This window comes from Oncorhynchus keta, chromosome 19 (assembly GCF_023373465.1).
Source record: "Oncorhynchus keta strain PuntledgeMale-10-30-2019 chromosome 19, Oket_V2, whole genome shotgun sequence".
Lineage (NCBI taxonomy): Eukaryota > Metazoa > Chordata > Actinopteri > Salmoniformes > Salmonidae > Oncorhynchus > Oncorhynchus keta.
The window spans coordinates 48,684,346-48,711,453 of record NC_068439.1 but is presented as its reverse complement, the minus strand read 5'-3'; the positions used below and the strand labels follow the sequence as shown (position 1 = coordinate 48,711,453).

Here is a 27,108-nt window from a genome sequence, read left to right as displayed (position 1 = left end):
CTCACTCAAATGCACACAGGCTACCCGGGTGCAATTACGATTGTGTCACATCAGCAATGTGAGAGAATAGCTTTTCCGAACCGGCGGAGTCAGATACACCCAACAGACTGGTTTCTACTTGTCCTGACTCTGTTTGAAGTCACCACATGACTTGCAGTCAGTCGGTGAGTTCATGGGTCCCCCCACAAAAGGTCACGTGTACAAGTACAGTGAAATGCCTTTCTTGTTTACTCTTTCCCGAGCATGCAGTAATCAATGTCTGTAGAAACATTTAAATTACAACCAAAACACTGGAAAAATAGAAATAAGACTGTGCGAAAGTAAGTAACCTATATACAAGGTCAGTTCCAGTACCATATTTACAATTTGCATGGACACTGGAGTGGTAGGGGTAGATATGTAAAGGGGTAAGGTGACTAGCTAGACATCAGGATATTTAATAAATAAAATATCACAATATTAGTGTTAATTTAACTCTTATAGATTTGAATTCAACACTGTTTCAGATGACATTTGGTCCCAGTCTACATGGTATTAAAGTTACTCTACAGCTAGTGTCACATTTTCAGAGTTAATTTGACTCAAAATGGTGTTAACATTCTCACTTTTTTTTTTCATTCCACTGAATTTAGTTGATTTTACACTGCAATGACTGCATCATTTTACACTCCGATTTAATTCCGACACTAGAGCTCATGGACTCCTCATAATGTTGAAAATACTCATCCTGGGTTAAAAGTCAACACTGTCATTTTTACATCCCCTTTTTAACTGTGTAGCAGCAGCGTATGTGATTTGTATGAAAGTGTGTGTGAAAATGAAGTGTGTGTTGGAGTGTAAGTGAGTGTGCATAGAGACAGTGCTAGATGAAATAGAAGGATCAATGCAGATAGTCCATGTAGTCAATTTGCTAGCTATTTAGCAATGTTATGGCTTGGGGATAGGAGCCTGTTGGTGTCAGATTTGTTGCTCCAGTACCGCTTGCCATGGGGAAGCAGATAGAACAGTCTATGGTTTGGGTGGTTGGAGTCTTTAGCGATTTTTCCCGGTTCTTCCTCTGATACCGCCTGATATAGAGGTCCTCGATGGCTGGGAGCTCTGCCCCAGGGATGTACTGGGGCCTTCCTCTGACACCGCCTGATATAGAGGTCCTCGATGGCAGGGAGCTCTGCCCCAGTGATGTACTGGGATTTCCTCTGTAGTGCCATGCAGTCAAGGGCGGTGCTGTTGCCATACCAAGCAATGATGCAGTCAGTCAATATGCTCTCAATGGTGCAGCTGTAGAACTTTTTGAGGATTTGAGGGGCCGTGCTGTTGCGCCTCCTTCACGACAACTCGTGTGAGTGGACCATTTGAAGTCCTTAATGATTTGGACACCCAGAGGAATGGAATAGCATTGGCTTGCATCCTTGGTTGAAAACCTAAGACACTCTCAAGGCAGTCATTTTGTAATAAAAAATGACTTTTATTTAAATAAAAAGCTTTTATTTAGCTAGACTTACCAAGAAAGTGTTTTAGCAAACAGTCATCTGTAGCTGTATTGAATTATCATTGCTTAGTATACAGAGTTTGTGTGTGTGTTACTAGTTTGTTCTGGTCTAGAGGTCGACCGATTTATGATTTTTCAACGCCGATACCGATTTATTGGAGGACCAAAAAAGCCGATACCGATTAATCGGCCAGTTTTTTATACATTTTTTACATTTATTTTTATAATGACAATTACAACAATACTGAATGAACACTTATTTTAACTTAATATAATACATCAATAAAATCAATTTAGCCTCAAATAAATAATGAAACATGTTCAATTTGGTTGAAATAATGCAAAAACAAAGTGTTGGAGAAGAAAGTAAAAGTGCAACATGTGCTATGTAAGAAAGCTAACGTTTCAGTTCCTTGCTCAGAACATGAGAACATATGAAAGCTGGTGGTTCATTTTAACATGAGTCTTCAATATTCCCATGTAAGAAGTTTTAGGTTGTAGTTATTATAGGAATTATAGGACTATTTCCCTCTATACCATTTGAATTTCATTAACCTTTTGACTATTGGATGTTCTTATAGGCACTTTAGTATTGCCAGTGTAACAGTATAGCTCCAGTCCCTCTCCTCGCTCCTCCCTGGGCTCGAACCAGGAACACAACGACAACAGCCACCCTCGAAGCAGTGTTACCCATGCAGAGCAAGGGGAACAACTACTAGAAGGCACAGAGCGAGTGACGTTTGAAACGCTATTAGCGCGCGCTAACTAGCTAGCCATTTCACTTCGGTTACACCAGCCTCATCTCGGGAGTTGATAGGCTTGAAGTCATAAACAGCGCAATGCTTGACGCACAACGAAGAGCTGCTGGCAGAACGCACAAAGTGCTGTTTGAATGAATGGTTACGCGCCTGCTTCTGCCTACCACCGCTCATTCAGATACTTAGATACTTGTATGCTCAGTCAGATTATATGCAGTGCAGGACACGCTAGATAATATCTTGTAATATCATCAACCATGTGTAGTTAACTAGTGATTATGATTTATTGTTTTTTATAAGAAGTTTAATGCTAACAAGCAACTTACTGTGGCTTACTGCATTCGCGTAACAGGCAGTCTCCTATAACGAAAGAGAGGCAGGTCGTTATTGCGTTGGACTAGTTAACAGTAAGGTTGCAAGATTGAATCCCCCGAGCTGACAAGGTGAAAATCTGTCGTTCTGCCCCTGAACAAGGCAGTTAACCTACTGTTCCTAGGCCGTCATTGAAAATAAGAATGTGTTCTTAACTGACTTGCCTAGTTAAATAAAGGTATAAAAATAAATACAAATTGGCGCCCAAAAATACCTGATTGTTTTGAAAACTTGAAATCGGCCCTAGTTAATCGGCCATTCCGATTAATCCGTCAACCTCCATTCCGGTCCATAGGTCTCTGTAGTTTTCAACACCCTAGGATGGCAGACAGAAACCTCTGACAGAAACAATGTCTCTTTCATTATCTTCTCCCCACATGTAGCTCAGTTGGTAGAGCATGGCGCTTGTAACGCCAGGGTAGTGGGTTCGATTCCCGGGACCACCCATATGTAGAATGTATGCACACATGACTGTAAGTCGCTTTGGATGAAAGCGTCTGCTAAATGGCATATATTATATTATTATACATCAGATGTGATAAACACAGCTCTGTTGCTCCAGTCATGCTGTCATGGAGCTGCAACACACACACACACACACACACACACCGTAAGCACGGACCCACACACACACACACACACACACACACACACACACACACACACACCACCGGTGTTGAGATCGAGTGTGATGCCACAGTGACATTTAGCGGAGACCTAATTGGAGTACCAAGAGACAACCAACACTCAAGTCTTGGGTTGGGGCTTTTTGCTATCAACCTGGGTTCACTGGTTCACCAAATGCCTGGTAACTTGACACACACACGTCTTTTCTCATACATATCCTACATATACCTGTTGTATGCAGATATGTTGTGTATATAGGGATATTAGTCTATTATTAGTCTATGACTATTAGTCAAATGGGGTGCGGTTTGGAACTGACAGAGGATATAAGTACCATTACTCAGCCACACCAGTGTGCGGTTGGAATAACTGCGTATGTGTGCGAGATAATATGCAATGCTTGTGTTGACATTGTGAAAGAGCTAACTGCAGGGGAGCTGTACAAAATAGTGTTTCTGCAATCTGCGTTGTGTTTGTACAGAATGTGTCTGTGTGTTTGGACATAGAGGAGGACAGTGAAGTGGATGGATGGTCACAGCAGACTTCTAATGCAGTAGTCCCCCACTGGCCCTGTATACACCACACCCACTTCAATCCTTCTTCCCTGAGAGGTGTGAAAGAGAAGAAAAAAAATACTTCTCTCAGTCTCCGTGATTCTCGTGGAATCTCCATGACAATGTGGCTGCATTTGAGAGGGAGAGAGAAAATATTTATATATTTAACTGTTCTTATCAAGGTCCAAAAAGGCACGTCCATTCTTTTGGTGAGGAGTCCAATACACCCCTCAGTGACGCCTTTTACTACACAAGCCAGATACCCTTTTGATTTATGATCTCCTATGAAGTGACATAGCAGTTTATGGTACAGAATAGTGTTTTACTAACCTCACCAATGTCATTCCAGCCTACAGCAGCCCTGCCCTTTCAATCACACTCTGTCGTTCTAAAAGAGGAAACTAGTCATGTAATTAATTGGTATACTATTGAGTTAGCTCACTATTACAGTCGTTACATAGATTGGTACAGTTGAAGTCGAAGTTTACATTGTAGCGATGAGTTGTAGCGATGAGACAGAAAAGTTGTGGGCAGAACTGAAAAAGCATGTGTGAGCAAGGAGGCCAACAAACCCTGACTCGGTTACACCAGCTCTGTAAGGAGGAATGGGCCAAAATTCACCCAACTTATTGTGGGAAGCTTGTGGAAGGCTACCTGAAGCGTTTGACCCAAGTTAAACAATTTGAAGGCAATGCTACCAAATACTATTTGAGTGTATGTAAACTTCTGACCCACTGGGAATGTGATGAAGGAAATAACAGCTGAAATAAATCATTCTTCCTACTATTATCCTGACATTTCACATACTTAAAATAAAGTTGTGATCCCAACTGAGTGGTGGACAGGGAATTTTTACTAGGATTATGTCAGGAATTGTGAAAAACTGAGTTTAAATGTGTTTGGCTAAAGTGTATGTAAACTTCCTACTTCAACTGTATATAAGTAGTAGTGTGGTTATTAAGACGCAAGACAATTCAGTGATGACCTCAGTGGTGAAAAAAGTACCCAATTTGTCAAACTGCTATTTATTTATTTTTTATTTATCCTTTATTTAACTAGGCATACTTGAGTAGAAGTAAAGATACCTTTTAATAGAAAAGGTCTCACTCAAGTGAACGTCCTAAAGTAAGAGTAAGTATAAAACTAAATGTAATAGCTAAAATCTTAAGAATATAAAGTAAAAGTATAAATCATTTCACATTCATACTAAGACTGCACAATTTTCTAGTTTTTTGTCATTTAAGGATAGCCACACTTCAACAGTTTTACTATCATTTAAAAACGAAGCATTTGTGCTTAGTAAGTCCACCAGATCAGAAGCTGTACGGATGACCAGAGATGTTCTCTTGATAAGTGTGTGAATTGGACAATATTCCTGCCCTGCTAAGCATTCGTAATGTATAGAGTACTTTTGGGTGTCAGGGAAAACGTATGGGAGTAAAAAATACATTGTTTTTCAGAATGTAGTGGAGAAAAAGTCAAACTGGTCAAAAATATAAAGAGTAAAGTACAGATACCCCAAACAACTACTTACGTAAGTGGTACTTTAAAGTACTTCACACCACTGCATGTCAGGCTATAGCCATAGCTATCCTCAAGACAATATGAAAATAATAATGTATTGTCTGGCTGTAGCCAATGGCCATATTGTTTGACTTTTTATTTAACCAAACCCAATTAGTCCATTAAAAGTGTGTTTTTTTCCAGTTTTTTTATAGATCCTGTTATGGTGATGCTCATTTCTGTTCTGTATGTTATCGTCTTGTTAAGACCTGGGAGAACGGCTGTTAGATTCTGCTAACGAGCTGCAGTGCGTTTTTAAACAGGCGTGTATGTTATGAGACGCGGTGTGTGTTTTCCTGTCTGTCAGTTGACTGGGAACAGATGTTACTGCAAAAGCGTTCACACGTACGCGACACGACTCTCTGAAATGGTGCGGTATTGTGACTCCGACTTATAGCTGCACAACATCAGGCCAGAATATTGGTAACAGACTGATCAGCTGAAATTGCTGCATTATTACTTGAATAAATAATAACCACCCCCCTCTTCTCCAGGCGTGCCCCCGTCATCGTCTCCTCTGAAAGGAAGAGGAAGTGATGTCACGTCACCACAACCGCTTCGAGAGGGAGTACCGCGGGATGCCGTGGGAGAGGCGGGACATCATCCGTCCGACTGGCCTCCTCAACGGATCGGGAGCCAATAACAGCTGCCCAGCCGTCAACGGTAACAATCGCCCGGGACTCCTCCCACTGCCCGTCATCCCTTCCCTCTTGCCAACCCCGGTTACGGTTGCCGTAACGACATCGAGTGGTGGTGACATGGTTGTCAAGCGTCAAGGAGGCGTCACAGTCACGGCCGCTGGGGCTGCCAAGGTAAGAACACACGGGTCCTCTTTCTCTCTCCGTCCACGCCAAAACCATTTACCTCCCTCCTCATTATACACTCTGTCTCCACTTTCCAACTCTTACCATTCTCTCCATGCAAATCTTTTTTTCTCTGCCCCCCCTCCCGCCACTCTCCAACTCTTCTCATCTCAATCCCGCCAAGCCGTTTAGCTGCGTCTCTCTCTCTCTCTCTCTCTGTCTCTCTGTCTCTCTGTCTCTCTGTCTCTCTGTCTCTCTGTCTCTCTGTCTGTCTCTTTCTCTCTGTCTGTCTCTTTCTCTCTCTCTTTCTCTGTCTGTCTCTTTCTCTCTCTTTCTCTCTGTCTCTCTGTCTCTCTGTCTCTCCTCTCTCTCTCACACACAAATGGCTGGCTTGTTCCCTCTTTTCTCCTCCTCACTACTTTTCTACTCTCATTATGTAAATTACCTGAGGCAGCAGTTGAGATGTGGCCAAGCTGTAGGTGCTTACAAAGCTCTGAGCTTGGACAGGGTTTACAGGCATGTGCTTTCCAATATGTGGAATACTTACTATAAACTTACGTTATTATGAACTTTGTTGGATAAACTAAAAAAGATCCTGTAGTGTTTTTGTCTTTTCCCCCTGATAGCTGTTTTTCTGCTAGCTCTTTTTCATTGTAATGACCAACCCTTACTCAAAACTGGAATCTGAAAAGTTCTACGCCCTAGTACCACTTTGAGATTTGACCTCTTACGTTTACTTTTATGCAGTGAGTTCACTGTGAGTTTTCTCTTCTCTCCTGTAGCCCAAGGAGTTACCTAGATACTCTGAGAGAGGCAGCTTCACCAAATGAAGTTAGAAAACCAAGCCTCCTCCCTTCTCCTGGCTCTGCTAGTTCGACCACCATTCATCTTTCTCTTACTTTTTTCTGCAATATCACATCACTTTACTTTCATTTAACTCTACAGGGCCTGAGCTTCTCTCCAGCCTCTCTCACCCCCACATCACTCCTTTACCATTACATGGGCTTTGTTTTCTCTTTCTCTTTCTTTCCCCCCACATTATCGCATTCGCTCTCTCGCTCTGTCTCTCTCGCTCTGTCTCTCTCGCCGTCTCTCTCGCAGTCTCTCTCGCCGTCTCTCTCGCCGTCTCTCTCGCCGTCTCTCTCGCCGTCTCTCTCGCCGTCTCTCTCGCCGTCTCTCTCGCCGTCTCTCTCGCCGTCTCTCTCGCCGTCTCTCTCGCCGTCTCTCTCGCCGTCTCTCTCGCCGTCTCTCTCGCCGTCTCTCTCGCCGTCTCTCTCGCCGTCTCTCTCGCCGTCTCTCTCGCGTCTCTCTCGCCGTCTCTCTCCCCGTCTCTCTCGCCGTCTCTCTCGCCGTCTCTCTCGCCGTCTCTCTCGCCGTCTCTCTCGCCGTCTCTCTCGCCGTCTCTCTCGCGTCGTCTCTCTCGCCGTCTCTCTCTCGCCGTTTCTCTCTCGCCGTTTCTCTCTCGCCGTTTCTCTCTCGCCGTTTCTCTCTCGCAGTTTCTCTCTCGCAGTTTCTCTCTCGCAGTTTCTCTCTCGCAGTTTCTCTCTCTCGCAGTTTCTCTCTCTCTCTCGCAGTTTCTCTCTCTCTCTCGCAGTTTCTCTCTCTCTCTCGCAGTTTCTCTCTCTCTCTCTCGCAGTTTCTCTCTCTCTCTCGCAGTTTCTCTCTCTCTCTCGCAGTTTCTCTCTCTCTCTCGCAGTTTCTCTCTCTCTCTCGCAGTTTCTCTCTCTCTCTCGCAGTTTCTCTCTCTCTCTCGCAGTTTCTCTCTCTCTCTCGCAGTTTCTCTCTCTCTCTCGCAGTTTCTCTCTCTCTCTCGCAGTTCTCTCTCTCTCTCGCAGTTTCTCTCTCTCTCTCGCAGTTTCTCTCTCTCTCGCCGTTTCTCTCTCTCTCTCTCTCTCTCGCCGTTTCTCTCTCTCTCTCTCTCTCTCTCTCGTTTCTCTCTCTCTCTCTCTCTCTCTCTCTCTCTCTCTCTCTCTCTCTCTCTCTCTTGTCTCTCTCTCTCTCTCTCTCTCTCGTCTCTCTCTCTCTCTCTCTCTCTCTCTCGCCGTCTCTCTCGCCGTCTCTCTCTCTCTCGCCGTCTCTCTCTCTCGCTCTCTCGCCGTCTCTCTCTCTCTCGCTCTCTCGCCGTCTCTCTCTCTCGCTCTTCGCCGTCTCTCTCTCTCTCGCTCTCGCCGTCTCTCTCTCTCTCGCTCTCTCGTCTCTCTCTCTCGCTCTCTCGCCGTCTCTCTCTCTCTCGCTCTCTCGCTCTCTCGCCGTCTCTCTCTCTCTCTCGCTCTCTCGCCGTCTCTCTCTCTCTCGCTCTTCGCCGTCTCTCTCTCTCTCGCTCTCTCGCTTTCTCTCTCTCTCTCGCTCTCGCTCGTCTCTCTCTCTCTCTCGCTCTCTCGCCGTCTCTCTCTCTTTCGCTCTCTCGCCCTCTCTCTCGCTCTCTCGCCGTCTCTCTCTCTCTCGCCGTCTCTCTCTCGCTCTCTCGCCGTCTCTCTCTCTCGCTCTCTCGCCGTCTCTCTCTCTCGCTCTCTCGCCGTCTCTCTCTCGCGCTCTCTCGCCGTCTCTCTCTCGCGCTCTCTCGCCGTCTCTCTCTCTCTCGCTCTCTCGCCGTATCTCTCTCTCTCTCGCTCTCTCGCCGTCTCTCTCTCTCACTGTCTCGCTCTCTCTCACTGTCTGTCTCTCTCTGTCTCCTCTGCCAGGCAGTAGTGGTAAACAAGACTGCAGTAATGCTGCTGCTAAGTGAGCATCATTAGATGGTTGAGAGAACTCTCTGACCACAGAAATGTTAAATCTCCTCCGGCAGCCAAGTGGCCTCTTTTTGTCTGCTGAATAATGACATGTATCCGGAACAGAACTCTCAGCAGCCACCGTCTCCCACCATGGCTATTGTCATCAGTCAATGGCTGCCAATGTGATTAGGACCACTCAATATGGCTGCCATGCATATAGCTTCAGTAGCTCGGCTGGTCTGACATGTGTGTCAGATACATGGACGGTTGATAATCAGTGTGTGTGTGGGAGGAGGGTGTGTGTGTTAGGGAGCGAACCTCCACCAGATGCTGGCCTGTCTGCTCGTGTTTAGTCAGGGGTTTAACTCTCTCCTGTGTGTTGTCTTCGACACTTCGTTGTAACCTTTTCTAGCAGCATATAGAATAGCATCATTAAATAGATTCTCCTGTACATTTGTATACATTTGTGATCCCCGAAAATTGCATACTATGTTGCATATGTGCAGATACGTGCACCACGTAACTGCGCTCTCTCTCACGCTCTCTCTCTCTGCTGTGTGTGTGTATCTTGCTAGTGGTCACTCATGGCGAGGGGCTGGAACTTTAATTGCTAGGCGGCTTTCCCACGTGGTAGAAATGTAGGGAAAATGGCGCTGCACAGCTTCTAGTAAACAGTTGCTTTCAAACTAGGGATTTTGTGGCTTTTGGAGTAAAACAGTAATTCTGCTCATTGATTATGCATGTATGAACTACACATTGACACATTCGGCCCAAAGCGGGAGGTTTAAAAAAGAATACTTACTCGTCGCCATCCGGAGCATGTCTCTAAACAGGAAACACCTAGAGGCGTAAGCTGATGTTTAATAATGGCCTAATGGAACACAGAAACACACACTGGACATCCACAGGCCTTCGAGCCACCTCTCTCTCATTGTCACCTGCCATCAAAGCAGCTCTGCTCTGAGTCTCAGTGTATCTGTCCAGCAGTTTGTATGTGCATGTGTTTGTCAGGCAGAGGGATGCTGTTGGCTCTCTGTCCTGGCGCTAGCCTGTTGCTCACTTAAAGGGATACTTTGGGATGTTGCCAATTAAGCCATTTATCTACCTCCCCAGAGTCCGATGAACTCGTGGATACTGTTTTTTATGTCTCTGCGTGCCATTTGAAGGAAGTTGCTAACTAGCGTTAGCGCCATGACTGGAGGCCTATGGGAACAGCGTGCATGCTCTGGAGAAGTAGATAAAAGGGGCTTCATTGCCCAAAGTATCCCTTTAAGACCTGACAGGCTGTATTGATGTATGCTGTGAGGATATCTCTCAGCTGTTCTCAGTGTGTGTGTGTTAAGGTTGGGCGATAACGACGATTGACCGACATCGGCGATGGTGACGACATTGTGATGTGACAGACAATGGGTTAGCATATTTGAACTTGACTGTCACCGCACAGTAAAGAACGGCGTCTCGCAGCACATAGCAGGGCAGCACACAAGTGACATTCTGAGTAGTTTGCCTATTCCTAGTTTCTATAGCCTATTTCAATAAATATGTTCTATACAGAACACAGGAGAGGAATGTAGGCCAGACAGAGTGGAGAATTCCACCAAAGCAGCACAAAATGTCCAGTCCGAAAATGTTCTCGTTCTCTCTGATGCATGGATCTTAGACAAGTTTTCTGAGCAAAAAAAAACGATTTAAAAAAATGTATTATTGTTGGACATAATACACTAAAAACACCAGGAAATCAGCTCCAAGTGATTTTAATTAACAAAATCTGTTCCCAAATGTTCTCACGCATAATAGAGAGAAACGTGATCGTGAAATTGTTATGTTTTAGTCAAACATTATACTGTATCTGCCATCTACAAATTATTTGTATTTATGTTCAGGCCCCCCAACCGTCTTCTCAAGAAAAAATCGGCCCGCGGCTGCATCTCGTTGATGATCCCTGGACTAAGCAATTTTATTTTTTACTACGGACATTCCTTAACTATCTTGTGTCTAGCGGTTAAGAAAAAAAAAGTAGCCTATAGTCCCGTCTCTCACCATTCGATAGGCTATGAATATGACTTTGGTTCATAGGCTACGCTTTCATCATTTTTATACAAGGATTTCTCCCGTTCAAACAATGAATGTAACAGAGTTCAATCTCAAAAGGTTGTTTGAATAGCTTAAAAACACAAGGTAGCCAGGGGACTAATAATGAGAGATAACAAACAATATCAATAGCCAATCTACTCTTTTCGTATTATTCTTTACGTAAATCCAAACACTCCATTTAGTATGATACGTTTAATATGGTATGTATTCATTTTTGATGTCCAACAATTATTATGTAGATATAATATGAATTGTAATTTGTGACATATGTAACGAATTTTCAAAACGTAAAATATGTTACAAATTTGCCAAATGTACAATATGTTATGAATTTACAGAATGTATGTTATGTCATGAATTCCAGCTAGCTCGCTCATCTTAGCTAGGTGTTATGGTTAAGGTTAGGGTCAAGGTTTGGGGAAGGATTAGCTAAAAGGGTTAGGGCTAGGTGACTAGTTAAGGGTTAGCTAACATGCTAAGTAGTTGTAAAGTAGCTAAAAAGTATTTGGAAGTTTGTAAATTAGGGGGACAATGTAAAGTTGTCCATGATGAGATTTGAACTCTCAACCTTGGGTTGCTAAAGGTTCGCATTATACGCACAGCCATCCACTACGACCAACCATCCTCTTTGTTTTTTGCCTTTATGTAGCCATATCAAACTAAACATATCATACAGTACTAAATGGAGAATCCCAGATAAACGTACAGAATAATACGAAATGCTCTGAGACCAGGTTGCAATAGCCTAAAAAAAAAAGAAGTAGTTTAAGCTTATTAAGAAAGAAATGATCCATGTGGGCCAGGAAAACCAAAGGGCCAATAACCTATCCTCCTACTAGTCTTATCATAAAAGCTTTAAGACAAGTTAGTTATGTTCAGGCCTAAGAAGGTGTTGTCTTGAAGTTGACAAAAAGAAGAAGAAAAAAATAATGAAAGTTCATAGGCTATTCTCAATCACAGCTTTATGAAACAGATAATATTGCAATGAAACAGCAGGGAGCAGGTCTCGAACCCTCGACCTTCAAGCCCGAGGTCCGGCGCGCTATCGACTGTGCTGCAAAAGCATGTTCGCGCTGCAGGGTCGATTTCCGCGCTTATAAACCCAGGGTCGTTACAATATTATTTATTTACTGATGCAAATAAAGCAATTATTATTCAGTTCTGAAGACTGTAGACTGCTTCTATCCAGCTCATGCTTTATAACCCAACTCATTACGGTAAGACAGTTCCTCATCAGACTGTCACGGCTCCATCATGTGGGAGGGACACACACACAAACGTGTTCCATGCTGAAGCTCCTCCTCCAGAAAGGAATATAAGGAAAGATTTGCCTGCACTTATCCTCTGTCCAGGCTTTCAACAGTATTATCTTTCATCATGATTCATCCAGTTGTAGCATTCAATTTCGTGATGTAGGTATGGTTGGCCATTAGGGGCCTATACCATCGTATATCACAATGTTTTATGGGTACATAATCCCGATAGGACAAAGGTTGACATTGCCCAGCTCGTGGGTATGGGCTGGGTGTGTGTACACGGGCCCGTGGATTGGGTTTGTGTGGGCCTGTGAGCTTTGCCATTGTGTGTGTGCGTGTACAGTATGCGTGAGTTTGTATTTTTGTGCATATTTCGACAGTATGAGTGCCTGCATGTGTGTATTTGGTGTTTGCGTGTATATCATCTTTAGCTAGCTATGACATAAACACACGTGTCTGCTTCCCTGGTTTGCACGTCTGTCTGTGCGTTAGCAAGGCGTGATGAAGTGCCGTGTACCGAGACTGTAAGAGTACCATCTGGCCACGATGTCCATCGTGATGTACAGCTAGCCACGTGGAACACCTCACTACACTTAGGGTAGGAGAGGACTTCTAAATGAGCTACCTTATTTATCCAAGTGTTTTTTTTCTCAATTCATTTGTATGTATTTTCACTTTGTTTCCGGCGCCGGGATCTGTTTATACAGATGTATCCTTGGCCGTTGACACCACAACACTATTTCTGTTTTCAGGTGATGAATAGCATGTAATGGCTTTCGCTGGGGTCATTTTGGTTTTAGTCAAAGCGAAAGCAGCGCGGCAATCAGGGTTTATTTGGGTCAGGGACTGACTAACACAGGCCATTCACTTTCATAGATTCATGAAGTAGGCCTAATTACCCACAACAGGAAAGATGGACAGTTGAACCTGCTGTGTAGAAGAGGTATTGGCCTTTAGCTAGAGGTAACATTATGTACACATTTTCTATAGAATGTTCTTGGATGTTTCTATTTTCAGAATGATATTTGGAGTTTGAGGTGTTATCAGGTTTAAAGCCATGTTGGATGTTTTTATTTTCAGAATGATATTTGGTGTTTGTGTTTGAGGGTGGCATCAGTTTTAAAGCCAGTTTGGATGGATCGTTTTAATTTGTCAATGCTAAAATGTATATTCCAGAGAAATCTCTTTCCCATGGTTGGTTGGATAACCGATTGATACATGCTGTGTATTTCAGGATCTAGAGCTCTAATGCCCTAGTTTCACAGGCTAATCCCTGTTCCCTGATTAATATGTTTAACCTCTTCAGCATCACAATATAAAACCTACATTTGACTGGTTTTCTGTTCCATTGCAAAGGGTTTTCTTTTATAATAAAAAAAAAAAAAATGTTTCTATTGCATTTCTACTGGTTCTTAAGTTCTATTCATACTGGTTTTCTGTTTCATTCCTACAGGCTTTCTGTTCCATTTCTACTAGCTTTCTGTTCCATTTCTACTAGCTTTCTGTTCCATTTCTACTAGTTTCCTGTTCCATTTCTACTAGCTTCCTGTTCCATTTGTAGTAGCTTTGTGTTCCATTTCTACTAGCTTTCTGTTCCATTTCTACTAGCTTTCTGTTCCATTTCTACTAGCTTTCTGTTCCATTTCTACTAGCTTTCTGTTCCATTTCTACTAGCTTCCTGTTCCATTTCTACTAGCTTCGTGTTCCATTTCTACTAGCTTTCTGTTCCATTTCTACTAGCTTCCTGTTCCATTTCTACTAGCTTCCTGTTCCATTTCTACTAGCTCCCTGTTCCATTTCTACTAGCTCCCTGTTCCATTTCTACTAGCTTCGTGTTCCATTTCTACTAGCTTCCTGTTCCATTTCTACTAGCTTCCTGTTCCATTTCTACTAGCTTCCTGTTCCATTTCTACTAGCTTCCTGTTCCATTTCTACTAGCTTCCTGTTCCATTTCTACTAGCTTCCTGTTCCATTTCTACTAGCTTCCTGTTCCATTTCTACTAGCTTCCTGTTCCATTTCTACTAGCTTCGTGTTCCATTTCTACTAGCTTCGTGTTCCATTTCTACTAGCGGCCTGTTCCATTTCTACTAGCGGCCTGTTCCATCTCTACTAGCTTCGTGTTCCATTTCTACTAGCGTCCTGTTCCATTTCCATTTCTAGTAGTTTTTCCCCTTGCTCTGCATGGGTAACGCTGCTTCGAGGGTGGCTGTTGTCGTTGTGTTACTGGTTCGAGCCCAGGTAGGGGCGAGGAGATGGACGGAAGCTATACTGTTACACTGGCAATACTAAAGTGCCTATAAGAACATTCACTAGTCAAAGGTATATGAAATAAAAATGGTATAGAGAGAAATAGTCCTCTTATCTATAATAACTACAACCTAAAACTTCTTACCTGGGAATATTGAAGACTCATGTTAAAAGGAACCACCAGCTTTCATATGTTCTCATTTTCTGAGCAAGGAACTTAAACGTTAGCTTTCTTACATGGCACAAATTGCACTTTTACTTTCTTCTCCAACACTTTGTTTTTGCTTTATTTAAACCAAATTGAACATGTTTCATTATTTATTTGAGGCTAAATTGATTTTATTGATGTATTATATAAAGTTAAAATAAGTGTTCGGCAGGGTAGCCTAGTGGTTAGAGGGTTCGGCTAGTAACCGGAAGGTTGCAAGTTCAAATCCCCGAGCTGACAAGGTACAAATCTGTCGTTCTGCCCCTGAACAGGCAGTTAACCCAGTGTTCCTAGGCCGTCATTGAAAATAAGAATTTGTTCTTAACTGACTTGCCTGGTTAAATAAAGGTTTAAAAATGGCATTTAAATGGCATATATATATATATATATATATATATATAAAAATGGTTGTAAATGTCATTGTTACAAATAACAAAAATCGTCCGATTAATCAGTATTGGCTTTGTTGGTCCTCCAATAATCGGTATCGCCATTGGAAAATCATAATCGGTCGACCTCTAGTTTAGACCATGATGGGGTCCACATCAACAACAAACTAAGGAACTTGAAGCTCTCATCCTGCTCCATTACAGCCCGTTGATGAGAATGGGGGCATGCTCGGTCCTCCCTGTAGTCCACAGTCATCTCCTTTGTCTTGATCACATTGAGGGAGAGGTTGTTATCCTGGCACCACACTGCCAGGTCTCTGATCTCCTCCCTGTAGGCTGTCTCATCGTTGTCCGTGATCAGGCCTACCACTGTTGTGTCATCAGCAAACTTAATGATGGTGTTGGAGTCGTGCTTGGCCATGCAGTCATGGGTGACTGAGCACGCACCGCTGAGGGGCCCCCATGCTGAGGATCAGCGTGGCGGATGTGTTGTTACCTACCCTTACCACCAACCCATTTTAAATTCAGGCTGTAACACCGCAAAACGTGTAAAAAGTCAAGTGGTGTGAATACTTTCTGAAGGAACTTTATATAGTCTTGCAGTATTGGCAGGTCACCTTTAAAAATATATATATATATTTTATACCTTAACGGAACATCCTGGTTTATATAAAGGTGATATTTAATATAGACTAACCAGTAAAAGCAACATGAATAGAATGCCATACCTTGTACACATGAAAATGTTTGTCCTCCTCACACAGTGGCAGAGAAGTGCTAACTCCCCTTGTATATCATTGATTGGCGGCAGGGCAGGTTGGGTACTTCAGTGCTGTGAGCAGCAGACCCCCCCTCCTGGTTGTGATGCAACATGCTATCTACAACACAGCAGGAGGCTACTGCCTCTCTCTGACACCGCTCGTCAACAAGGAGAGAAAGTTCACAATAACCCATTCATTCTCTACCGTAATTACTCTGTGGCCATGTTAAGATGTCCACAGTAGTAGGCCTAACATGGGCTACCTCCCTGGAAGAAACTATTGTTTGAAAAGCACAAGAACAAAACAGCCAGTACAAATGTCAAAATATGTAATTGACTTGCGTGGTTTTGCAGTTTGCAGTACCCCACAACTAGCAACAACTGTCATTGTCATTAGCTAGCTAGTTGCGTTGTTAGTGATTTTTAGCTTGTGAATTATGTTGGCTATCAAGCTAAGTAACCCCCAGCAAACTCATAGTCCAGTACCTGAGACGGATGAAACTTGTTGGCTAGGGAGATTAAATAGTCTACTTAGGCCTGCTCGCTAGCCATCTAGATACCTTTAGCTTACTAATTTACTAGCGAGTGTCACTAATGAGCTAGTTAGCTAATAATGACAATATGACCTGTTGCTTCTCGTGGTGTAGTGTGGAAAAAGCACACGTATGTATGTATATAATATATATATATATATATATATATATATATATTTTACATTTGTACTGGCAATTGTTGTTTTGTTTGTTTGTTTTTGCTTAGTGACATTGCAACTTTCTTATTTTTGTTATTTAACTATTCAGTTAACCCAGTCCAGGAGATACTGAGAGAATTTGCGGACTCGCGGATAGGGAGCCTCAGAAGAAAAAATGTGGTCATGGATCAAGAGCCACTCCCTTTTCAATACGGTACTAGTAGCTGAAAGTAAATTGAAAACAGTACTCTGTATCACCTTTGAGTTGAACACATCAGGGTTCCTTCTATTCTCTAGCATCTCCTTGCACAGACATATCCTTGACTGTGGCTGGCAGGTGTATTTTATAATATAAACCCTGCCTGTGTCTCAATACCGATGTAGGAAAAACACAGAATAGATCCGGCCAATAAGAAGATATGAATGATGAAATCACAGCATCTTTATTGAGGATGCGGCGAGAGCAAAGAGAGATTTAAACATTTTTTTGAATAATGTGATAACCTTGCTGCTAGGTTGCAGTGAAATGTACTGAAAGTGAGATGATTAAAGTTTAAAGAGACTCCCACCAGGGAAACTGAACAGAAAGGAAAAAGAAAAAGAGAGAGAGAGAGAGGAATGGCGGGTGAGACGAGCTTCTGAATTAGGCTCAGATAAAAAAAAAAAGGAAATCCACTACAATAGTTCCTTCAAATGATGGAAGATCTAGCACAGATAAGATGAAGCTTTTCATTTCTAAAGCACACAGGCTCACCATGAGGTGGTTAAATAGAAACCAGCTTCCTTATGGAAACTGCCACGAGCTGAACAGCCATTCAACTGAGGAAGATATATTGATTCATGACTTGCATAAATATTATTATACAGCTCTTGCCTCTCTCACATGCAGCTTTGATAACTTATATCTTTAATATCACACTGATTTTTTTTGTTGGGTTGAATGGCTGAATAGTAATTAGTGTGTCTTATTCTGATTCACTGTTGATTTTATCGTTGTGGAAGACACTACTATTTCTCTTGACCTGGACAAACAAATGTGTTTTATTTGTCCTTGGTTTAAAAACGGATATTATTTTTTAAATTGAAGATATTTGTGGTTCTATTAGGGAAACCTGTCTCATTATGGCTGAATGTGATATCCACCTGGCTAGAAACCAAATGGTAAAGTGTTGTATTCACATATGCTTATATTGACATTTGGAAATATTTATGGTGGATTCATTTCTTATCTGGAGCAAAGCTTTCCTGTCCTGAAGTATACTGTAGCGGTAAACACAAACTAGCTGAATGGACGCATGTTGAAAGCATGATGCATCGTGGACGTCTGTATTTGACGAAGCCGTTAAATGTACAGAGTGTGAATAGGCTATAGTCTTCGTATTCGTGTTGCTGTTGATGCTATCTTATTAAAGGTTCTATTACGGTCACAGTTTGCTTTGGCAATTGAAGTTCTCACCCTTTTCATACCAGTAAATTATCTTGAATTGAATTGATAGTAATGTACTTCACAGGGCACAGCATGGCCATTTCTGGAGGAAATTTACAGCCTCTTATTCCATAAATATTAATGGTCGGAGAGGAATCCTATTCCCCCCGTTTTAACGGCGGAGCCTTGAAGCTTAATTTACTATTCATATGTTGATTACGTTAAACCTAAAAGTAATTTTGACAGTCAGAGTCTTGGCTCCCCCTGTGTTTCCCCTCAGTCTTTCTTACCTCTACCTCACTTTTCTCTCGCAGTTTTACATTTCAATGTCTACACGAACGATTGCAAAATCCATAGACGTGGAGAAGCTCCTCACCAAAGCTTTGTTTGTGGGACATGCATTATCCATGAATTGCATGATAGGCCGATGGATCTCCCACTGTTGTGGAGCGAAGCAGAACACTTCTCTCTCTTTATGCTGTCCGGCTGATCAATGCGTGTCAGTCTGAATGAAGACAACCTTCAGAGTACAGAATACTCCGGGATCTCGATTCCAGTCCCCAGAGAAATAGCTTGGTAACACACTCATATTAAACCTTTTTTTTTATCTTCAATCTATCCTTCATATAAGAACTAGCTTTTTGGAGCAATTATTTTTATCTGCACGTTAGACCACTATTGTATGGCATTAAAACTTATAGAATTACGTCTGACGTGTCAATGAATTTGAGTTGTTGGTTATCGTAAACCATATTTTCTCCTGCCGGTTATGTACCTTTTTTTGGTTCTTGGGGGTAACTTGCTTATGAATATGACGAGGATTAGCCTGACTATAACATTTCCCCAAATATTTCCTCTCAATTTGCCATACAGTAGAGCCGCCGTAATCTTTCAGAAACACACATAAATGCATGTCTTATCCTCTGATATCCTCTCCCAGGCATCCAGAGCAGGACAATAAGAGCTCTGGGATCGCCAGGTTCTTTAGTTGATTGAATCGAGATGTTGGTTAGGATGACACATGGAAAGAGTTGAGTGTTGAGGAGGACCAGTGATCGCCGTGTTTACTCTGGTCGATAGCCCCAGGGTGTTAAAATGTGGAGCCCTCCATTTGCTGCAGCATGTGGACAGCATTAAGATTCTCCATTCAAACCAGACCGTCCATGATGACTAGATCTGTATGGAACATGGTTCCTTATTAGCAATTAGTAACCTGAAACAGCCACAAACTGAACACTCCCATGACACGCACAGGCCTGTATCAGAACTCTCCCATTCCATACTTTGCTATGCTGATCATTGCACACACCATGTAGCCCGGGGGCCTTAGAAATGTCTCCCTAAGAACTCTAAAGATGTATTTTCTAAAGCTGCCACCTTAACCTTGTCGTTCTAGTATTGTTGTTTCATATATACACTACCGTTCAAAAGATTGGGGTCACTTAATCTTTTCTTTTTATTGGCCAGTCTGAGATATCGCCTCTTCACTGTTGACTGGTTGAGACTGGTGTTTTGCGGGGACTATGTAATGAACCTGCCGGTTGAGGACTTGTGACGTGTCTGTTTCTCAAACTAGACACTCTAATGTACTTGTCTTCTTGCTCAGTTGTGCCCCGGGGCCTCTCACTCCTCTTTCTATTCTGGTTAGAGACAGTTTGCGCTGTTCTGTGAAGGGAGTAATACACATCGTTGTACGAGATCTTCAGTTTCTTGGCAATTTCTTGCATGGAATAGCCTTAATTTCTCAGAACAAGAATAGACTGACGAGTTTCAGAAGAAAGTTATTTGTTTCTAGACATTTTGAGCCTGTAATCGAACCCACCAATGCTGATGCTCCAGATACTCAACTGGTTTAAAGAAGGCCAGTTGTATTGCTTCTTTAATCAGCACAACCGTTTTCAGCTGTGCTAACATAATTGCAAAAAGGTTTTCTAATGATCAATTCGCCTTTTAAAAGGATACACTTGGATTAGCTAACACAATGTGCCATTGGAACACAGGAGTGATGTTGTTGATAATGGGCCTCTGTATGCCTATGTAGATATTCCATAAAAAATATGCAGTTTCCATCAATGATGTTATTTTAATGGCACAAATGTGCTTTTCTTTCAAAAACAAGGACATTTCTAAGTGACCCCGAACTTTGAATTGTACTATTTGATAATTATTTTTGATTATAAATTGGTGTACAATTCAGTCTGACTGCGAGAAACCATTAAAACGTGCTACTACTACTTAAAGATCACACCTCGGACACACAGTGCTGCCCACTGTCAGATGAAAACTACATAAGTAAAGATTGAATAATGTTTGATTAGAAGAAGTTACAGTACAATAAATAAATGATTCTACTCAAATCATGACAATTACCGATTGATTTTGGGCATTTATTTGATGTGGGTTTAATCCAACTTGCTGACCTTGCAAAATGGAAACAGGTTCTGAAAAAGGGGAGGAAATGCTTTGATTGAAAACAGTGCTAGGTTAAGGTCACGATGAAGACATCTGCCATCTTGTTCTCTCAAGTCAATCTCCTCATGATAGAGGTCTCCATGGCCTTTGTTCAACCAAATCCAAATCCCTCTCCCTTGATGCACGATGTTACTGTATTCCAGTCTGTAAATATGGTCTTATCCTAGCTGCCCTTCTGTACCAAAGACAAATGTTTGTTTGTCTGCCTTTTCTGTCTCTGTCTTTCCATCTCTCCCCTGTCTGCGTCTAGCCGCCTGTCTACTCTGCTCCATCCGCCCCAGCCAAGTCCTCCTCTCCGCTGTCTATGTTTAGATTCCTGCAGTAAACAGTTTGATTTTAATCCGTTCCGAAAACAGAAGCAGAGAAACCTCTATGTTCTCTTTCTATAACAGGAAACGATTTTCTCCTCAAATAAAACCCAGTCAGGGTTCTGGTGGTGTGGTTGGTCTGGCTTCTGTAGCCTTTGCTAAGGGCTGTGTTATGGTATTGGCAGGGAAAGGAGAGGAAAGAGGGGGAGATGAAGATGGCAGACCAGGAGAGAAGGCGAAAGGAGGGCAGACGATGAGAGAAGAAAAGGGAGAGGAGAAAGACGGGGAGGGGAGGTTTAGTGGCCGGCTCTAATAACCAGTCATATGATATCACATTGAAATCTCTATTATGAGAAATAACAGAGCATGTTTTCGATGATCACAATTACTGGCCATTTTTTAGTCTGTGGCACTGAAAGGCGCAATGCGTTTTCTGTCTGGTATTGAAAGGGCAGACAAAATGTTGTAATTCAATATTGTACATGGGCTCTCCCTGTACAATAGAAGGACCTTTGTTGCTGTGGGCTCTGGCTGAATGGAGACCAACACAGATGATAATATGATGTCACTGGATAAACAAAAGGGGTATTTACAATGCAAAGTCAGCATCAGACAAGTGTTGTCTCTTTTGCTCGCTCGCTTTCTCTCTGTCTCTCTTGCTTGAATTCTCTTTTGTTTTTCTCTCTTTTGCATTTCAATCACATGGCCTGTAGATTGTGTTTAAAGAAGGACTTGAGAGGTCCTGTGTGTGTGTGTGTGTGTGTGTGTGTGTGTGTGTGTGTGTGTGTGTGTACACGTTTTACTACACTTGTCAGTCCTCACAGGAATAGTAAACCAACAAAAAATTCTAGAAGTGAGGACATTTTGCCAGTCTTCACTTGTAAAAAAATATATATTTTAGGCTTAGTGGTTAAGGTTAGGAAATAGGGTTAGGGGTTAGGGAAAATAGGATTTTGAATGGGAATCAATTGTTGGTTCTTTAAAAAAAAGTCCTCACAAGTATAGTAAGACATAGCTGTGTGTGTTTACTCCCCTCTGTCACTATAAGGGTACAGCTGACAGTCCTTTCCTTTACTGTAATGCAATGATAGAAACCACTTCTCTTATGCCCCTGTTCCCCTATCTCTCTGTTTCTATCTCTCCTCTACTTTCTTTCCCTCCTCTACACTTCAAACATTTTTTTATCATAGTGTGGATCCTTGTTTCTGTGTCATCTTCATAGCATCCCTGTTTATGTGTGTGTGCGGCGTGTGTGAAATTGGATTGCTGATCTGTTGGTGCTGAGTGGCAGAGATGTAATATGAGATAGCGCGGGGGTGGGCGAAGCTGTGACGGCGGAAAGACAGCCGGGATGTAGGACGCTCTCTCACTGGGGGATCACAGACGACATCACTTGAGTTCCTCTAGTCGTTTCCTCAGACTGGGAACAAACACATTGGGCTCAAATCTCAAATAAGTATCGACAAATTGTTACGGCAATTCTCAAACATTGAAAATGAAGGTGTCCTGGTCTTTCCTGTATACGTCAGTGCTCTACTTTTAACCAGATCATACATACACACACACACACACACCCTATTCCCTATGTAGTGAACTACTTTTGATAGAAGCCCATATAGGCTGCTAGGACTATTCGGAATATTGTGTAATTGGAGACCTAGACCTTGTCAATACTATACAGCCTTGCCATCCCCTCACCACTTCCTCACCATCATAGGTTCAGGGGTCAGGGTCAGAAGTGAGAGCCTCTAGTCTAAATATGACCCTTTGACCCCTCAACTTGACCCGCTGCCCTTTGTAGATCAGTGGCTTCTGCCATCACACACCATTGATGAAGCAGGAACTACAACATGTGGCTTGTGTGGGTGATTACATACCGTACCAGTCAAAAGTTTGGACTCACCTACTCATTCAAGGGTTTTTCTTAATTTTTACTATTTTCTCCATTTTAGAGTAATAGTGAAGACATTACTATGAAATAACACATATGTAATCATGTAGTGAAAGAAGTGTTAAACAAATCAACATTTTATATTTGAGATTCTTCAAAGTAGCCACCCTTTGCCTTGATGACAGCTTTTCACACTCTTGGCATTCTCTCAACCATCTTCATGAGGAATGCTTTTCCAACAATCTTGAAGCAGTTCCCACATATGCTGAGCACTTTCTGGCTGCTTTTCCTTCACTCTGTGTGTCCAACTCATCCCAAACCATCTCAATTGGGTTTAGGTCGGATGATTGTGGAGACTAGGTCATCTGATGCAGCAAACCAGATGGGATGGCGTATCACTGCAGAATGCTGTGTGTGCCTTAAATTCTAAATAAATCACTGACAGTGTTACCAGCAAAGCACCTCCTCCTCCATGCTTCATGGTGGGAACCACACATGCGGAAACCATTCGTTTACCTACTCTGTGTCAAATTTGGATTCATCAGTCCAAAGTACAGATTTCCACCGGCCTAGTGTCCATTGCTCGTGTTTCTTGGCCCAAGCAAGACTCTTCTTATTATTGGTTTCCTTTAGTAGTGGTTTCTTTGCAGCAATTTGACCATGAAGGCCTGATTCACGCAGTCTCCTCTGAACAGTTGATGTGTTTGTTACTTGAACTCTGAAGTCTTTATTTGAGCTGCAATCTGAGGCTGGTAACTGTAATGAACAGCTTGGCCATGTTCTGTTATAATCTCCACCCGGCAACTTTGACTATACAAAGAAAAAAAGGAACTTTTGACGATACAACTTTGACTATACAAAGAATATATCACATATGGAAAGTGAAAAATAAAACAGCATTTGTGGTTGGTCCATTTGTATTTAACAATAGCCTGGTTCCTCTCTAGGTTTCTTCCTAGGTTTTGACCTTTTCTAGGGAGTTTTTCCTAGCCACCGTGCTTCTACACCTGCATTGCTTGCTGGGTTTTAGGCTGGCTTTCTGTACAGCACTTTGAGATATCAGCTGATGTACGAAGGGCTATATAAATACATTTGATTTGATTTGATGAACTTATCCTCTGCAGCAGAGGTAACTGGGTCTTCCTTTCCTATGGCGGTCCTCATGAGAGCCAGTTTCATCATAGCGCTTGATGGTTTTTGCGATTGCACTTTAAGATTCTTTTAAAGTTCTTGAAATTTTCCGGATTGACTGACCTTTATGTCTTAAAGTAGTGATGGACTGTCATTTCTCTTTGCTTATTAGAGCTGTTTTTGCCATAATATGGACTTGGTCTTTTACCAAATAGGGCTATCTTCTGTATACCACCCTTACCTTGTCACAACACAACTGATTGGCTCAAATGCATTAAGAAGGAAAGAAATTCCACAAAATTAACTTTTAACAAGACACAACTGTTACCCTCTAGCGATGAGCAATCCCGTATCCGGGAGTATAATCATAGCCTCAAGCGCATTACCATAACGCAACGTTTCCTATTCATGAAAATCGCAAATGAAATGAAATAAATATATTCAAACACAAGCTTAGCCTTTTGTTAACAACACTGTCATCTCAGATTTTCAACACTGTCATCTCAGATTTTGGTGTAAGAGTATTGATAGCCTAGCATAGCATTAAGCCTTGCATTCAGCAGGCAACATTTTCACAAAAACAAGAAAAGCATTCAAATAAAATCATTTACCTTTGAAGAAATGTTAATTTTTTCCAAAAAGATAATTTGTGTAGGAGAAATCGCTCCGTTTTGTTCATCACTTTTGGCTAAGAAAAAAAAACTAATTCATTCACTACAACGGCAAACTTTTTTCCAAATTAACTCCATAATATCGACAGAAACACGGCAAACGTTGTTTAGAATCATCCTCAAGGTGTTTTTCACATATCTATTCGATGGTAAATCCTTCGTGGCAGTTGGGTTTCTCCTCAGTAGCAAACGGAAAAGTTCTGCAGCTGGAGATTATGCAATAATTGCAACGGAGGACACCAAGCGACCACCTGGTAAATGTAGTCTCTTAGGGTCAATCTTCCAATGATATGCCTACAAATACGTCACAATGCTGCAGACACCTTGGGGAAAACGTGGAAAAGGTAAGCTGACTCCTAGCTCCTCCACAGCCATATAAGGAGTCATTGCCATGAGGCGGTTTCAAAAAATGCGGCACTTCCTGATTGTATTTTTATCTGGGTTCTTTCTGTAACATCAGTTCTGTGGCACTCACAGGCAATATCTTTGCAGTTTTGGAAACGTCAGAGTGTTTTCTTTCCAAAGCTGTCAATTATATGCATAGTCTAGCATCTTTTCGTGACACAATATCTTGTTTAAAACAGGAACGTTTTTCATCCAAAAATTAAAAGAGCGCCCCCTATATCGAAGAAGTTAATTGAAAGGCATTCCAGGTGACTACCTCCATGAAGCTGGTTTAGAGAATGTGAAAAGCTGTCATCAAGGTAAAGGGAGGCTACTTTGAAGAATCTCAAATATAAAATGTTAATTTGTTTAACACTTTTTTTGGTTACTACATGATTCCATATGTGTTATTTCATAGTTTTGATGTCTTCACTATTATTCTACAATGTAGAAAATAGTAAAAATAAAGAAAAACCCTTGAATGAGTAGGTGAGTCCAAACTTTTGGCTGGTATTGTAAATCCGGTTCAAGAGCATAGGCCTATTGAATGCCTTATGGCTGTCTTGAAAAATATGTTATCTTAATGGGACTTTGAAAAAGGGTTTGTCAAAGTCATTGTTCCTTTTGTTCTTTATTCTTTCTGGTCTAGCGTATCTATCTCTAGTTGTTGGTGACAGAGCTCAGCTTAACTCAGCAGTCTATTCTGTCTTTGTGAAACCAAAGACACTTGCCCTTTAACCACAGATCCAGAATCTGATTTCTTCCCCTAATCATAACGTTAACCCAGGGTTTCCCTTTTTTTGCCCTAGCACTACACCGCTGAGTCAAATCAACTAATCATCAAGCTTTGATAATTTGAATCAGCTTTGTAGTGTTAGGTCACTAACCAAAACGTGCACACCTTGGGTCCTGAGGACCGAGTTTGGGAAACGCTGCCTTAACCGTTATATACTAAGTTAGCCACATATCTAGGATCAGATTACTCTTGCCCGAATCCTAGCTGTAACTATTAGGAGGATCAAGAAATATTGGATACTGAACCAGTGGTTAGGGGCACTTATCCTGTTACTCCATAATTATTAAGTAGGGAAAGGAGAGCAAGTTATTCTCACTCTGTCATATCTTCTGAAATGAGAATAAAATGTTCTCAAGTTTCTGTCAAAAGCACTATGTAAGACACATTTGATTGATTCTCTTGTAATTATTGGAAGCCAGTTCTACTCTGCAGTCGGTTCGATCTCGGTATAACCACTGTAACCACACTCTGTTCCTCTCAACCATCCGTCTATCTCGACTGCCATTCATTCATCTATGTAATTGAGCGCATCAGCAAATGAGCGGCTCAGCTCTCGGGCCCTTCAAGGCCCCACATTTAGCCCTGCTATCCCCCTTCAAGTGTAAAATGAACTCCCGCGGCGCCAAGCTCAGTCCAGCTGACTGCATGTAATTTGGTTTCTCAGGCTGGGAAAGCTCTCTGCTCTCTTATCTGTCACCCCTCTCCACCTCCATCTCTCTCTTTCTCCCTCTCTCTTGCCCTCTTTGTCACCCCCTTCCACCCTCCTCCGCTAGCTCCCTCTTTGTCTAGCCTATTCCATGGGGGCAGACTAGAGAACGGTGGCATTTAGAAAGGTATGTGTGGAAAGGGTTGACATTCAGAGCCTCTCCTTTTCTTTAAAGGCATTGTTCACCCAAATTACAAAATTACACGTTGGTTTCATTACCCTGTAAGCAGCGTATGAAGGAAATCCATGCTTTGGTTTAGTTTCCCTGGCACTGTTTCCACATGCTAATGTTTTTGCCTTTGTGGTACAAATCCCATTCAAGTCATGAGATTGATATTAGAATTTTTCGCACATGTTCAAAACATCTATAAGTGACTTGCTAAGCTTCACAGTCTATTTGAGATACTTTCGGATGATTTGGACATGTTGCGCGAAACATGCTAATGTCAGTCCCAAACGATAGCATGGTGGAAACGGTACCAGGGGAAACTAAACCAAAGTATGGATTGATGTCAAACAGGTTAAGGAAACCAATATGTCATTTTGTCATTTGGGTGAACTATCCCTTTAAGTCTGACCAAAATCTGATGGTGAATACATAGATTTAAAAACATCAGTCACGTTGCTAGAAAATAGCATTTAGATACCATTTCACAGAACTCAGATTTGCCTAGGCTGAATAGTCTGAAGTTAGCACTGCTACGATTGATCATCGTTGTGTCTACCCCATGTTTCAAAACGTCTCATACTTTTGACATGGCGCCCTATGGGTTCTCGGAGCATCTGTTTTACACAACAAT

The 27,108-nt window shown here is 42.1% G+C and overlaps 1 protein-coding gene across 3 annotated transcripts in view; it reads left to right on the top strand.

Moving 5' to 3' along the window:
• The window catches only part of LOC118398396 (kelch-like protein 29), a 355,602-nt gene that overhangs the window by 106,801 nt on the left and 221,693 nt on the right, over window positions 1-27,108 (top strand). For all 3 annotated transcript variants that reach the window (XM_035793685.2, XM_035793683.2, XM_035793684.2), the window contains exon 3: window positions 5,858-6,175. In XM_035793685.2, the coding sequence (XP_035649578.1) occupies window positions 5,900-6,175 (276 nt within the window). In that variant the 5' untranslated portion in view covers window positions 5,858-5,899. The remainder of the gene's footprint in view (window positions 1-5,857; window positions 6,176-27,108) is intronic.